Raw genomic sequence first — 16175 nt, 5'->3', positions numbered from 1 at the left:
AGCAGGCATGCAGAACAGGGAAAAGTCAACCTGGGAAGGTTGGCAACTACCAAAATGTTATAATATTGTACTCAGTGGCACTATCATCAGAAATGTGGAGTTGCATGTGAAGTTTTCATTTACTCAATGCCAGTACATCTCATTCTTTCTTTTCAAATTCTGGGATGGAATAAGAATAAGAATTCGATTGAATACTATTCATCACATAGAAGAGGCGTTGAGCAGAAGATAGGGACATTTAAAAGTAGACAGTTCAACAGTTATTGAATGAAATCCTTCATCACATGTACAAGCACACATACATATACAACTCACGAACACATGGTCGATAGGGACATTTAAAAGTAGACAGTTCAACAGTTATTGAATGAAATCCTTCATCACATGTACAAGCACACATACATATACAACTCACGAACACATGGTCACTGTTGCCTCCAAGCAATGAGCCCTTGGAGCTTGGAAGTGATGTCAGCTACTGTGGTCTGTGAAATGGGATGGATAAGTCTGTCAGCATCTGGCCCACATTGTGCAAATGCAGCTGATTTGGTATCACCAGAGTTGGCCACAAGATCTTGCACTGTCATCAATTGGAGGATGAGGAATGATGTTTTCCCAGATCAGTCCTAGATGTTTCCATTTGAGTTTGCTCTTCCTCATCTATCAACGTTTGTGGTACAAATCAGGCACATATTCAAATGTTTATGAATAATAATTCTTACGTTGTTTTTGCTTATCTTCAACACTTTTACTATCATTTTCACAGAAAGCTGCTGATCATCTGCAAGCATCTGTCACATTCAGTGATGTTGTCTGGGATTGTGCTTGTTGATGGTCGACTCAAACGCAGCTCATCCTTGACACCTTCTTTTCTTCTCTAAACTGTTTAAACTACTGAAGCACACTTTTTACTCAGTGCTTCAACACCATAACTTAGACTAACATTCGATGAGTCTCCCTCACTGTATTCCCTAATTTGAAGCAAAACTTCAGTTAAGACCTTGCTGCATTTTGCACTCCATTTTGAATTACACAAGTTCTCACACAAACTCTGTTAGCTTTGCTGCAATATACATCACAGCATCACTTTGGTGATTTACATGATAGAGCACTTGTTGACATGTTTCTCAGTGCTTATGCATGGGCACATCATTATAACCAGTGTAGTTTTTAACACCTGGGACTATTCAGCAAACTTTTCAGATGCAACTTCTATGGCATGGCTACTTTCACCTGTGGCTCTGCCTCTGGTGGGATAGGGCAAGCCTGTGACAGGGTCTTCACCTGGATCCTCCACAGCGATATGACACTTGGTGTAGGAGAGAACAGAAGTCCGGGGCATTCTCTTGCTCTGTGCCCTTAAAGGTGGGAGACTCAGCAGTGATCAAAAACATGAGGATGCTGAAGGCAATGGAAACCACTGCATTATAGACACACTATGTGAATCCACAGGACAAGTGGCCTGTAATTGAAAAAGTGTCATGATGATATCTCCATTCAGATCTCCAGGAGGGAACTGACAATGGGGAGGTACCCATGAGAAAAACATTGAGTAACAAATGGAAGGATAATATTCTACAAGTCAGGGTTTGGAATGTCACAAGTTTGAACAAGGTAGAAAAGCTATGAAATCTGAAAAGGAAAATGATAAGGCTTGGTCTAGATATAGTGGGGTCAGTGAAGTGAAATGGAAAGAAGACAATGATTTCTGGTCAGATGAGTGTAGAGTAATATCAGTAGGAGCAGAAAATGGGATATTGGGAATAGAATTCATTATAATCAGGAATGTAGGAAATAGAGTGAGTTACGGTGAACATTTCAGTGATAGGGTTGTTCTCATCAGAATCAACAGCATGGCAATGATAGTTCAGATACACATGCTGACATCACAATCTGAAGATAACGAGATAGAGAATGTGTATGAAGACATTCAATACATCATTCAGTATGTAAAGGAAGATGGAAATCTAATAGTTATGGAGGATTGGAATGTGGTTGTAGGAGAAGCAGTAGAACAAAGGGTTATGGGAAAATATCAGCTTGCTGGTAGCAATGAAAGAGGAGAAAGACTGATTGAGTTATGCAGCATATTTCAGTTAGTAAGAGCAAATATTCTGTTCAAGAATCACAAGAAGAGGAGGCACACATGGAAAAGGCCAGAAGATATGGGAAGACTTCAGTTACATTACATCAAGGTCAGGCAGGGATTCTGAAATAAGATACTGAATTGTAATGCATATTCAGTAGCAGATGTATACTCAGATCATAATTTAATGGTGATGAAGAGTAGACTGAAGTTTAAGAGACTAATTAGGAAGAATCAGTGCACAAAGAAATGGGATATATAAGTACTCAGGAATGAAGTGATATTCTTAAAGTTCTCTGAGGCCACAAATACTGTGATAAGGAATAGTTCAGTAGACAGCTCAGTTGAAGAGGACTGAGCTTCTCTAAAAAGGGCAATCACAGAAGGTGAAAACAAAAACATAGGTACAAAGAAGGTAACTGTGAAGAAACCAGGGGTAACAGGAGAAATACTCAGTTGACCAATGAAAGAAGGAAGTACAAAAATGTTCAGGGAAATTCAGGAATGTCAAAATACATGTCACTTAGGAATGAAATAAATAGGAAGTACAGGGAAGCTAAGGCAAAATGGCTGCGTGAAAAATGTGAAGAAATTGAAAAAGAAATGGTTGTCAGAAGGACTGACCCAGCATATAGAAAAGTCAAACAAGCTATGATGAATTTAAAAGTAAGGGCGGTACCATTAAGAGTGCAATAGGAATTCCACTGGTAAATGAAGAGAAGAGAGCAGATAGGTGGAAAGAGTATATTGAAGGCCTCTATGAGGGAGAAAACTTATCTGATGATGTAATAGAAGAAAAAACAGGAGTTGAGATAGAAGAGATAGGGGATCCAGATCTGGAATCAGAATTAAAAGAGCTTTGGAAGACTTAATATCGAATAAGGCAGACTGGGCAGATAACACCCCATCAGAATGTCTAAAATCACTGGGGGTAGTGGCAACAAAACAACCATTCACCTTGGTGTGTAGAGTGTATGACTCTGGCAATATACCATCTGACTTCCGGAAAAACATCATCCGCACAATTCCAAACATTGCAAGAGCCAACAAGAAGCAAGAATCATCATACAGCCAGCGTAACAGTCCAAGTTGCTGACAAGAATAATATACAGAAGAATGGGAAAGAAAATTGAGGATGTGTTAGATGACAATCAGTTTGGTTTTAGGAAAGGTAAAGGCACCAGAGAGGCAATTCTGACATTGCAGTTGATAATGGAAGACAAGAGAAAAATCAAGACCTCTTCATCAGATTTATCAACCTGGAAAAAGCATTCCACAATGCAAAATGGTGCAATATGTTAAAAATTCTGAGACAAATTGGGGCAGGCTGTAGGGAAAGATGTATAATGTGTACAACAGCCAAGAGGGAACAATAAGATTGGAAGACTTAGAACAAAGTCTTCAGATTAAAAAGGGTGTAAGGTAGGGATGTAGTCTTTTCTCACTACAGTTTAATCTGTACATCAAAGAAGCAATGGCACAAATAAAAGAAAGGTTCAAAACTGGAATTAAAATTCAAGGGGAAAGGATATCAATGGTATAGTTCGCTGATGACGTTGCTATCCTCAGTGAAAGTGGAGGAGAATTACACAATTTGCTGAATGGAATGAACAGACAGAATACGAATTGAGAGTAAACTGAGAAAAGGTGAAAGTAACGAGAAGTAGAAGAAATGACTACAGGGAGAAACATAACCGAAGAGTTGGCATTCGTGAAGCAGATGAAGGTAAAGAAGTTACCTAGGCAGCAAATTAACCGATGATGGACAGAGCAAGGAAGACATAAAAAGCAGACTAGTACAGTCAAAACAAGCATTCCTGGCCAAGAGAAGTCTACTAGTATTACTTTGGAAGGAGTGGAAAGGATCTGGGGTAGGATGCCCTCATTTCCCGGCATGGTCATAGATAACCAAAACCCTTGAGGACGATATGGTTCAGTTGCTCCAGTACAGTCATACTGGGTGCTGAGGGGGGGGGGGGGGTACTCCTTCCTAGCTGATTCTTGGGGATGGTGGGAGGATTAGGTATAAATGAGGATATGGCACGAGAAATCTGTGTTTTATGTGAGACCTTTAGCCACTGGGCAAGGGAAATCTCATCACTGCAGATACCCCGTGTGCAGATGGCCAGGCTGTATGAGAGTGAGTTTTTGTTGTGGAAGGGGTGATAGCTGTCAAATCAAAAATCTAGGTACTGTTGGTGCTTAGTAGGTTTAATATGGATAGACATGTAGATAGAGCTGTCAGAAAGCTTGAGGTCAACATCCAGTAAAGTGACACGTAGGTTTGAGGAGGACCACATGATGTGGATGGGAGAGAAGGTGCTAAGGATGTGGAGGAATGAGGATAGTGTGTCTTCACCCCAAGTTCAGACCATGAAGATATCATCAATGAACCTGGACCAGACAAGGGGTTTGGAATTTCAGGAGGCTAGGAAGGTTCTCTCTAGATGATCCATAAATAGGTTAGCATAGGAAGGTGCCAAGCAGATGCCAATGACTGTGCTGCAGATTTGTTTACAAACCTCCCCCCAAAGGAGTAGTAGCTGTGCATACCAATATAGTTGGTAAGATGTATGAGGACAGTGGCTCTGGGTTTGGAGTCGGAAGGACAGCAGGAGAAATAGGGCATGAGCAGTGTTGGTGTACAGGGAGGTGGCATCAACAGTGATCAGTAGGGATCCAGGTAGTAATGGTGTGGGGATGATTGAGAGTTAATGAAGGAAGTTGGCAGTATCTTTGATGAAAGAAGCTAAGCTTTGGGGAGTTGGTAGGAGGTGCAGGTTGACAAGAGTGGAAATCCTCTCAGCAAGAGCACAGTAACTGACTACATTGAGGCATCCAAGACTGTTAGGTCTGTGGACTATGGGAAGCATGTAGAAGGTTGGTGTGTGTGTGAGGGGGGGGGGGGGGGCAGGGGGGATTGTTGTGGGTGAGAAAGCAGATAGACTCAGGGGAGAGATTCTGGAATGAGCCAAAGGCTTTCACTCAGGATTAGAGGTTATTATGGTGGATTTCTGGAATGGGATTACTATGGACGACCACATAGGTAAAGGACTCAGACAGTTGGCAGAAGTGTTCTCCGTGGTAATCACTGTGATTCATCATGACAGTGGTGGAGCCTTTTTCTGCAGGGAGGATGATTACATCAGGATGTTTTGAGGCTGTAAATGGCTGTCCTTTCTTCTACTAAGAAGTTAGTATTCTTACAGAGAGACCTGGGGTAGTACAGTGAGGCCAATCTGGAGGCAAAGAATTCCTGGAAGGTGAATAGGGGGCGGTTAGGTGACAATGAGATGGGCGTGACAATTGGATGGTGGTACTAACTGGGAGAGGCAAGGTTAAATGCTGCTATTAGATTGACTGGTTGGAGGGATTTGCAGAAAAGGGCGTTTCAACTTTAGTGATTGAGAGAAGAAAATTAGTCCTTTGACAAGCCCAATGTGGTTAAAAATGTGTGCAGGCCTATAGGTGAGGCTTTTGTATAGGGTTGAATCTTCTGTGGGATTGGTGGAAATGTTAACAACAATGTTTCGGGTTTGTCTGAGTTCTCTATTTCATGGAATGCTGGAAGGGAGTTTTGGAGGATGAGGCAAACTGACAAGGTCAGCATGCAGGGTCTGGCTGCTACGAAGGGTTAATAAGGGGGTTCTCTGTGGGTGAAATTGGTGTTGATGGGCAGTGGTGCTCCAAGGCAGGAGTACATTGTCAAGAAGTTTGATAATTTGTGGAAGTGATGTCTTGAGTGCTCCTCCAGGTCTTACAGTGTAAGGGTTTCCACAAGGTTTTCCACAATTGAAAGAAGAATGGAGAGAGAGAGATTGGTGGTGGGAGGACAGGACAAGATGGAGAGGCTTATGTTCGAAACAGACCCAACCAGGGGCTGGAAACTGTAGTAGTAGTAGTAGAAGAAGAATATGATGATGATGATGATGATGAGTAGATTCTGCCTTTGAATTTGTAATGGTTATTTGTAAGTGTGGTATAGAAAAGACAGGCTAAGGTGTAATAGGCAGTGATGGGTTAATTGTGGGTAACATAAGCTGGGGAACGATAGTCTATAATAACTCTACACTTCTGGGGTTTGTTGAAGGAAAACTGGACAGTCTAGGATGCATCAGAACATTACACAGTCTGCTCTAGCATCATATATAAAATGTATTCTCTTCCAGCAAAACAAATCCCTTACATACCTTCCTTGTGACAGATATGCTGATGAATACAACTGCCAACTACACTGGGCAAACAATCACTAAAACATGTCCCACATTGAGCAACTGTAGGATGTAATAGATTGACAACTAATTGCACAACAGGTGGAAGTAATACAGAACATTGTTTCGCAAAAGAGCATGTAGGAATGTACTTAAATAATCACAAAAAAAACTTAGATCGTGGATGTGAGAACTAGCATGTTGAGCACTAGCACAGTGAGGTATGTTCACAATAGGTTTAAGACAAACAACAGGTTTATTCAGCTAACTCAGTTACTGTAGGGAGCACTGAAATGGTATCGGAAATTAATATTTCTTAGCAAAAGTCACTTGCTGAGAAAATAACATGAAATAAAAGAGCAGCACCATGAGGTAGAGTAATAATAGCATCCTTAGTGACAATTTGCCAGGAAAATAAATGCTCTACTCATGTTCCACTTGAGTGTGGGACACAGAACAAAGTCAGTAACTGGTTGCTGAATATTCACTAGCACAGAGATGATTTTTGCTGATACAAGGCATGGAACTGGTAATGTCTCTCATGGAAGAAATGGTCATGGCAAGATTCAAGGAAATGGAACACAATTTTTTGATATGAGTGTACCACCCATGATGGGTGGGATGTTAAATCTTGGTTAGTACCTGCATAGCCACACGCACTCGCCAGCTGGAGGGAATGTCTTGTAGTGTGATGCACTGCTTTACATACCAACCTGCATTGCATGGGTAGAGACTGCATGGCATGGATGATTTTCAGTATTTGGCAATGAGCACCTCAGATATGAAGGGCACAGCCACATGGCATGTCCATCATGTTGTGCGTGTGGGATCGAACTGAGATGTTGTCACCTTGATGGGAAGATGAGAACTCAGAGTGAGGTTAGGCCAATAGAAGTCTAGCTAGTTGTGGAGCTATAGTCTTGGTCCCCATAGCCACCACCATAGTAGACGGTTGTCCAGTTGCACAAAAGAACTGAGAGCTTTGGGTGGAGGCAGGCAGAGGTGCTGCAGTAGCAGATGGCACTAGTGAGTTAGGCACATACGGAATGAGGCTGGGTTGCTTAGACCAATGTGCGGTGGAGGGCCATCACACAGTTCCCACTCCCACAAGAATGGTACATGGAGGAGGAACAAAGTGGCAATGATGGAGGCTGGTACTAGCAGAAAGGTGTGTTTTACCAATGGTGAGGCTCAGGGCTGCCAACTGACTTCAGGACGACAGGCATGAGTTAGGCAGGTAGTTGGCATTCAGTAGTGCAGGGGCACTGCATGACAGGGAGGAGCTAGTGAGTGCCTGAGTGATATATCAGCTGGTGGTGCGTGGGTTGTGGGGTGCTGAGCCAGGTCTACTAGAGCAAGGAGGTGAAGGGAAAATGAATGAAGAGCAGCCTATTTCAGGATCTGCACATGCAGCGAGCAGGTGCTGGGTAATGTTGGCAGTCGGGATGGTAGATGCAGGAACAGTGTGGCACTGCTAGGTCACTATGTGGAGTGGCTGACAACTTAGAGGCCACATTTGACAGTGCGAAATGCACACATCAGGCACTCTGTGATTTAGGACAGTGGCTGGCAGGTCTGGGCTAGAGCACTGCAAAAGTATGAAATAATGCCACTAAGAGACTGACATATGTAGCAAGGTTGGCAGTGTGGCATCAGGGGTGTAGTTAGCATATAGCATAGGTGAAATGGCGTCAGGAGAGGTAGAGGGACAGGGGTGGGAGTGCCCTCGACATCGATGATGTTTATGCCTGCATTGTTAGTGGCTGGTGGATTGGGGACAGAGTTGGGAGCAGTACCGGCATAATTTGATGGAATTGCTGCCATGTCCAAGGCAGTGGTGCAGTAGGATGGCATCACTGCAGGTTGGCAGCAGGGGTACTGCGAATGGTGTTGGCACTGATGCTGGCTTTATCGTTGGTGGGCGGCTGTAGAATGTTGATGAGGATGGTGGTTGGGCTGAGTGGTGTGAGGCCAGGCAGCATGTAGGCCTCAGGCTATTGATTTGATTGAGACACAGGTAGGAGTGTCTTGAAGATGTAGGGTGAATTTCTTGGAGTATTGCCTCAGGAGCTGGTGGGGGAGAGGGGGGGGGGGGAGTAGTGTGGGCAAAATGGGGACTGATGAACATTGAAGCACAGCATGTCATGGGTGTATGAGGTGAGGTCACTGTGAGTGAATGTTCTATGAGTTTGTCATTTACTGCAGGGAGGCAGATGTGTTGCAGGAGAGAGGCAGATCGGTGAGCTTCAGGAAGTGGTCTGGCACTATGAGTGACTGGCACATAAACAATGTCAGTAGCTGAAATCTCCATGTCAGCTTTGTGAGTGATATGAAGGCCAATATGTACCAGAGGCAGAGTGGTGGAAGTGTGCATGCATGCTGCTTTGAACCAGATTATATAAAAGTCAATTGAAGCCTTGTGGAAGGCAGTGGGCAGGAACAGGTGCAGTGAGCCAGTGGATACTTCACACCATGTATTGCTGTCGGAGCCATGGACCAAAGTACAATGAAGTGAAGGCCCAAAGCAGCAACCAGGCAGAGGTGAGTGAGTTCCAGTTTGTGCTCCTGGCCAGTGCTGAGGGCCTCATAGTACAGAGATGAAGCGACAGTGCAGCTGCAGCTGAGATAGTTGGTGGTGATGATGTCAATTATGGCAACTTGACATATGTCAGCAGTAAACTCTAAGATGAATGACTATTGATTGAATTTATGTGGGGATCACTGGTCAATATCTTTTGAGAGGGAAAACATTACAGGTTTGTGGTTGGTGAAGAATGGGATTCTACCAACAGCCAAAAGTATTTGATTGCCTTGTAGATGGTGAGGGGCTCTCTGCCATTTGTGTTCCAGTGCTGTTGAGTGGCAGAGAGCTAGCAGCTGAAAAAATTCGAGTGGATACCAAGTACCACTAACATGCTTCTGCAGGACAGCACTGATGGCTGCCTCACTTGCATCAGTCTGATGACAAGTGAGCCAGGGGGATGGAGTGGGATGAGCAGGCAGGGTAGTGTCCACCAAGTTGCACTTGGTGGCACTGAAGCTGTCTTCATTTGTAGTGTCCATGGTATCAGTTTGTTCCCCTTTGTTTTGATGCTATAAAGGACAGTGGTGAGTGGCTCCTGCATAGCAGTGGAATTCCTCATTTAGCAGTGGCAGAAGTTGAGCAAGCTGCAGAAATGATGGAGGTACTTGACTGTCGCAAGGTGTGGGAAATCAAGGGAGGTTGGGCTGGGAACGAGAGTTGGCAGCGGACATGGTATGACCAAGGAGTATCTCTTTCCTGACACAGAAAACAAGCTTTGCGGTGTTGACAATGATGCCAGCATCCTGGAGGCATTCAAAGATCATGTGAAGGTGCTTGCAGTGTTCTTCAAGTGTCACTGAGAAAATGAAGATTTCATTCAAGTAGGTGAAACACCAGGACAACCTCAGAGGCTGAAGGTAATAAAGCCACTCTCATACAAGTGGAATGACGTGATGATGACAATATTCGGGATGTCCTTGAGTGTGACAAGAACCTAGGTGAAAGCTCTACTGTAGTTGATTGTACTGAAGATTGTAGCTCCAGCTTGTACATTATTGTAGGAATGGCACAGGGTACCAGCCAGGAATTGTAAGAGAGTTTAGCACATAGTAATTGCTGGAGGAGTGCCAGAAGACATTCATCTTGAGAAAGTGAAGGGCAGACACCCATGGGCTCTTCAAAGGGTGGAGCATGGTGGCGGAAGTCAGCTTGTGAAACTCCACCTTGATGAACTTGAGATTGTAGCCAGCAGAAGACAGAAGGTGTGGTATCTACACAATGGGCAGCTGAATGACAGACCTACTAAGGTACACTGGACAGAAGTTTGAAACCAGGAAACTATGCCAGGAAGTCAACATATGGGCCAGAGTATGCCAGCCGCCTGCTTCATACTGAAGAAGACAGCAAATTGGATGGTGCTCTTAGTTGATCCCCTAGTACAGCTGTCAGTAAGGTTCCAGCCAACATCAGAGAGCAGACATTACTGCCCAATGAAATCCATTCTCATAATGTGGTTGGGGAGGTCCCATTGCAGGTCAAGGTTGCAGATGCAATGGTACACGCCATAGGTGGTGATAGTAGATTTGTAGAGTTGTTCACCACCATCAGAAGGATCACTGATGTAATGCCAGGGGCCTGTATGAGCCGACACAAGAAGATAGACAGGTCTCAGCCGTTGTCGATCAGGAATGGCATAGCTGAGTGAAATCACTGTCAAACAGGCACTGAGAGACTGCGCAGCAGCTGCGTGTGCCTAATGTTAACAGATGTTGGGCTTTCGGGTCCAAGAGCAGGGCTCTTTGCAGTTGCAGCGGTACAGTTTGAAGCTCTCTCAGTATCAACAGAAACCGACCACATCACAAGGGGTATTGCTGGAACAGCTGGAGTTTTAGTGGTGGCAGCCATAATTGCATCAGAGGTTAGGGCTGTGCACTCGGGTAGTAAAAGTCCAGGTGGGAAACAGAAACCTACCCTACAGTGTTGCCAAGTCCACACTAAGGTGAACAAGGAAATCATATATCCTGGGCTGCTGGGTATTGTGGTGTGGGCCAGTAGAGAGAGGAGTGGCATGATAAGCTAAAAATGTGAACTCGTGGTGAGCCAGCTGTCAGTGTAATTGTTGGCTGGCAGTGCTGGATGGGAGTGTAGTCAGTACATGGTGTTGGTGGTGGTAACGGGCATGGAGGCCACTGTCTCGTGTGCCCTGTGACTGAGGCTGGCAGTGGCAGTGAGGGAGAGATCAGCATGTGATGCCACACTTTTTATTTGGGGCCAGATGGCAAGCCAGGCAGATGTTATACAGGAAGCCATAGGAGATCTTGTGGAACTTGGTCAAGCTTTGTAAATGGCACAGGAACGAGGAGCTTTGCCGGCCCTCTCACTGCTTCAGGGAAAGGACCAGATTGGGATGCATTTAGGAGGACTTGAGTTGCCTTATGAGGTGGCGCCCAAGTGTCTTGTAGTGGTGGGCAGTTGCAGGTAACAAAATGACATCAGGGACCTCCATTGCGTATGTCAGCTTGAACTGTTGTGAAATGGGTGCCATCAAGGTGAAGCTGGAGCCAATGAAGATGGCCTCTACCATAGAAAACCACAGACGAGGGTCCTAGGGATTGAAGGGTGGTGGGTGAACCATGCCACAGCCAGACAAAGTGGTGGTGGCGGGAAGGGTCTTGGTCGTCGGAGTGGTGAGACTATGTTGGATGGCGTTGGCAGCAGATGCAGAGGCCAGTGTGGGCATCTGTCTGGATCAGTGCTGGTAGCTGGGCTGCCCCGACTTTCATGGACAAGTCGATGTTGCAGTGTTGCACTTCTGTACAGGGCTATTACAAATGATTGAAGCGATTTCATAAATTCACTGTAGCTCCATTCATTGACATATGGTCACGACACAGTACAGATACGTAGAAAAACTCCTAAAGTTTTGTTCAGCTGAAGCCGCACTTCTGGTTTCTGCTTGAAATGCACTCACATCAGTCAGTCATAACAGTGTAACGACACTTCAGGATCAAGTTCAACAAAGATCCACCAACTGCTAACTCCATTCGGCGATGGTATGCGCAGTTTAAAGCTTCTGGATGCCTCTGTAAGGGGAAACCAATGGGTCGGCCTGCAGTGAGTGAAGAAATGGTTGAATGCGTGCGGGCAAGTTTCACGCGTAGCCCGCGGAAGTCGATGGATAAAGCAAGCAGGGAACTAAACGTACCACAGCTGACGGTTTGGAAAATCTTACGGAAAAGGCTAAAGCAGAAGCCTTACCGTTTACAATTGCTACAAGTCCTGACACCCGATGCCAAAGTCAAACGCTTTGAATTTTTGGCGCGGTTGCAACAGCTCACTGAAGAGGATGCGTTCAGTGCGAAACTTGTTTTCAGTGATGAAGCAACATTTTTTATTAATGGTGAAGTGAACAGACACAGTGTGCGAATCTGGGCGGTAGAGAATTCTCATGCATTTGTGCAGCAAATTCACAATTCACCAAAAGTTAACCTGTTTTGTGCAATCTCACGGTTTAAAGTTTACGGCCCCTTTTTCTTCTGCGAAAAAAACATTATACAGGACACGTGTATCTGGACATGCTGGAAAATTGGCTCATGCCACAACTGGAGACCGACAGCGCCGACTTCATCTTTCAACAGGATGGTGCTCCACCGCACTTCCATCATGATGTTCGGCATTTCTTAAACAGGAGATTGGAAAACCGATGGATCGGTCGTGGTGGAGATCATGAGCAGCAATTCATGTCATGGCCTCCACACTCTCCCGACTTAACCCCATGCTATTTCTTTCTGTGGGGTTATGTGAAAGATTCAGTGTTTAAACCTCCTCTACCAAGAAACGTGCCAGAACTGCGAGCTCACATCAACGATGCTTTCGAACTCATTGATGGGGACATGCTGCGCCGAGTGTGGGAGGAACTTGATTATCAGCTTGATGTCTGCCGAATCACTAAAGGTGCACATATCGAACATTTGTGAATGCCTAAAAAAACATTTTGAGTTTTTGTATGTGTGTGCAAAGCATTGTGAAAATATCTCAAATAATAAAGTTATTGTAGAGCTGTGAAATCGCTTCAATCATTTGTAATAACCCTGTAAGTAGTGCAGTTAGTTGACAACAACATCAGAGGGTGCTGGAGTGGCAACTGAGGGTGGCAAGGTTTTGGTCAGGCCAGTGGCAGAGGCCATGGTCATTAGGTGGCACAGTGGCAAACACATGAAATGCACAAAAGTGAGATAGCTTGTGGTGCAAAGCACAAATTATGGCCCATGGCATGAAACAGTTCATCACATGAAGTACAAAATAGTAGCCCAGTACTACAGAGTTTGTAGCACCGAAATAAGAGGTTGCTCATGAAGTGTGAGTGTGAGAACAGGTCTGGACACAAGCCTAATGGGGCAGCTAGGACCAAGGCAGCCAGCAACATCGCCAAATTTGAAAACTGAGTCATCTGAGTTTATTGTCATGTCACCATTGTAGGAATGTGTCCCTATCTGACTTAATTAAATAATCACAGAAAATCAGCTACAGCTGAGGACATGAGAATAGGTACATTGGTGATGGTTTAATAAATAATGTTCAAAAGAGATGTGTGACAAAGCACAGGTTCATTCAACTAACTAAATTACTCCAGGGACCACAGAAACAGTCTCAAAACTTAATAATTCTTAGTGAAAGTCACTTACTGATATGATAACATTTAATAAAATAATGGCACCAAGGCGCACAATATTAATAGCATCCTTAGTGGTGATGCATCCACAAAATAAACATTTTACATATGTTGCACAAGAGTTTGGGACACAGAAGAAAGTCACTAACTGGTCACTGAGCATTCTTCAGCAGAAACACAATTTTTTTCCAACATGATGTGCTGTACTGATAGTGTCTCTCATGGGAGAAATGGCCTGGGTAAGGTTCAGAGGAATGGAAGACACTTTTTGAAGCTTGGGATCTTAAATCTCGGCTAGTACCTGCGAGGACACATGCTCTTGATAGTGGGAGGAAATGTCTTTTGGTGCCATGAACTGCTTTACATACTGAGCCAAGTTGCATGTGTAGAGAAAGTGTGGCATGGGAAAGCCTGAGTACTTTGCAATGAGGATCTCGGATAAGAATTTTTTGACCACTTTATGTGTCTGTCATGGTGTGTGTGCAGGACTGAACTCTGATATTGTCACCTTGAAGGGAGGATGAGAAGTGAAAATGAGGTTAGGCTGATGGAAGCTTAGATAGGTGCAAAACTATCGTCTTGGTGCTGGTAGCCAGTGACTGTAATAGATGAGTGTTCAGTCTCATGATCTCTCTTGATCCAATATTGTTCACAGCAAATCAAAGTAATCTCTACTTGATAATTCATTGTCTAATAATTAATTGCCTCATCATGAGTTCACATTTCAGTAAATTAAAATGATTTAAATAGAAATTTTGTGTTTGTGTTTTGATTAACCAATAATTAAACTTACTGTAATTATAAAACTGTCTCAGATGCAGCCTAAGATAAAGATAAACTGATAATGTGCATTATTATTATTATTATTATTATTGTAAACTAATTGAGACATTCAAATTATTGTGCGGTGTCATGAACATAATCTGTGGGACATGCAACTAATTAACTTTTAAATTAGCAGTATGTTGATCTATTCCTTATGTTGATGTGAATGGGCAGTATTAATGCTTTATATCACTCCATGGTTTCAGGAATACAGTGCAAGTGACTGTCTGTGTAACTGCATTAATGGCAGGAAGCCTGAAGACTGTGTTAAGCCAAAGGACATGTGGAATATGGATAAATGTGAATGTGAATGAATAAACAATGAAGAGTCTTTAAACTGACAGCTCTTAGTTTACAGAAAACATAAGTTTGTTTACCCAACTAAGTTTGTCTGTCTACTCTACAACTTTTTGTTTTATCTTCTTGTAAAATATTGAGTACTTAGTAACAAAGTAAATAATAATCCTTGAGGCATAAGCTGTGTTAAGCTATAAATTAAATACTGAGCATAATATGGAGATTTTATATCACATAACAAACTATATTATTCTGAATACTTTTATGTACAATGAAAAGCAATTTAATGAGCGATTCTAAAGTCATGAAATATATTTTTCCTCCTGATTTGTTGCTTTGTGATTAATTATGTAACAAAGTTTCTTACTTATATGGGATTTCAACCATACAAGTCATATAACCATTTCTGTAACGATTAGTACATACCATATTACAGAAAATACATGAATAGAAAAAAATTGCATTCTAGCTGCATGCTTGCAGAATGCTTATTAAAAAGTCATACTCATTTTTTAAACAAGGGTGCTTTAAACAAATGTGCAATAAAGTATTACAGCTTCGACTGCTGGTACGTGTTCCAGATGTGAAGGCACCTTTTGACTGTGTGACAACAGTTTCTAACTGTTAACTGTAAAGGAGAGATGTATCACAGGATTTGGAAAACCTAGCAACGTACAACTAATTGTCAAGATGAAATTTAGGTTTGGAAAAAAATTGCAACAGAGATATATCAAGAGATACGAAAGTTTCACAACAATGGTCTCAACTACCAACAGTCTCACTATCTCTTTATCCTCAACAGCAGTCCATTCAGGAATATTATGATTAAAAATGATAATTTGGTTATACTGGTAGCTGCATAGGCAAAGGAAATCAACTGATAGCGCTAGTTAATGTAAGTATATGAAGTTGAAAGTGCCATATCATCTCAGAAATTTGCAACATACATTGTATATGAATTAAGTCCTCCATGAACCATGGATTTGCTGAGATGGGTTGGCTTGCATGCCTCAACAATAGAGGAGCCATACCATAGGTGGAACCACAGTGAGGGGTATCGGTAGCTACCCTCCCTGTTTACCTTTCCCTGTTGCTTCATAACCTGGATTGTGAGTAACTGAATCCACTTTCCCTTCTTCCCTTTTTTCCCCTCTCTCCTCCTTGATGAAAGAACAAAGTTCCGAAAGCTAGGAATGTAAATTTTCTGTTCTGTTTTGTGTATCTATCGGCTGTACTGAGCTGAGGTAAGTACTGGCCAGCCCCTCTATCTCTTTGTTAGTATTTGTTTCACATCTTTATATGAGATTTTCCATTAATCATTCTTAAATTTTTTGGTTGTTGATCTCCATTTCAGGAACTTGGAGTTATTTTATTTTCTATCTGAAACTGTATAATGTTAGTTTTCATAAATTTATGTCAGGCTTTTGCTGTGAACCATTTGTATCCAGCATTGTTGAGTTGGGACCCTTGATCACACTACTCTTATCATCCACAAACATGACTATTTTTGCTCTGTCTTTAATTGTAACTGGTAGATCATTAATGTAGATCAGGAAAATT

At 43.0% G+C, this 16175-nt stretch overlaps 1 protein-coding gene across 1 annotated transcript in view; it reads left to right on the top strand.

Moving 5' to 3' along the window:
• LOC126457205 (uncharacterized) overlaps positions 1-14942 on the top strand; it is a 76367-nt gene extending 61425 nt beyond the window's left edge. The window contains exon 6 of the mRNA XM_050093308.1: positions 14525-14942. Within this exon, the coding sequence (XP_049949265.1) occupies positions 14525-14632 (108 nt within the window). The 3' untranslated portion in view covers positions 14633-14942. The remainder of the gene's footprint in view (positions 1-14524) is intronic.
• Positions 14943-16175: the final 1233 nt, after the last annotated feature.

Source organism: Schistocerca serialis, chromosome 1 (genome assembly GCF_023864345.2).
Source record: "Schistocerca serialis cubense isolate TAMUIC-IGC-003099 chromosome 1, iqSchSeri2.2, whole genome shotgun sequence".
Lineage (NCBI taxonomy): Eukaryota > Metazoa > Arthropoda > Insecta > Orthoptera > Acrididae > Schistocerca > Schistocerca serialis.
This window is presented reverse-complemented; position numbering and strand designations above follow the sequence as displayed.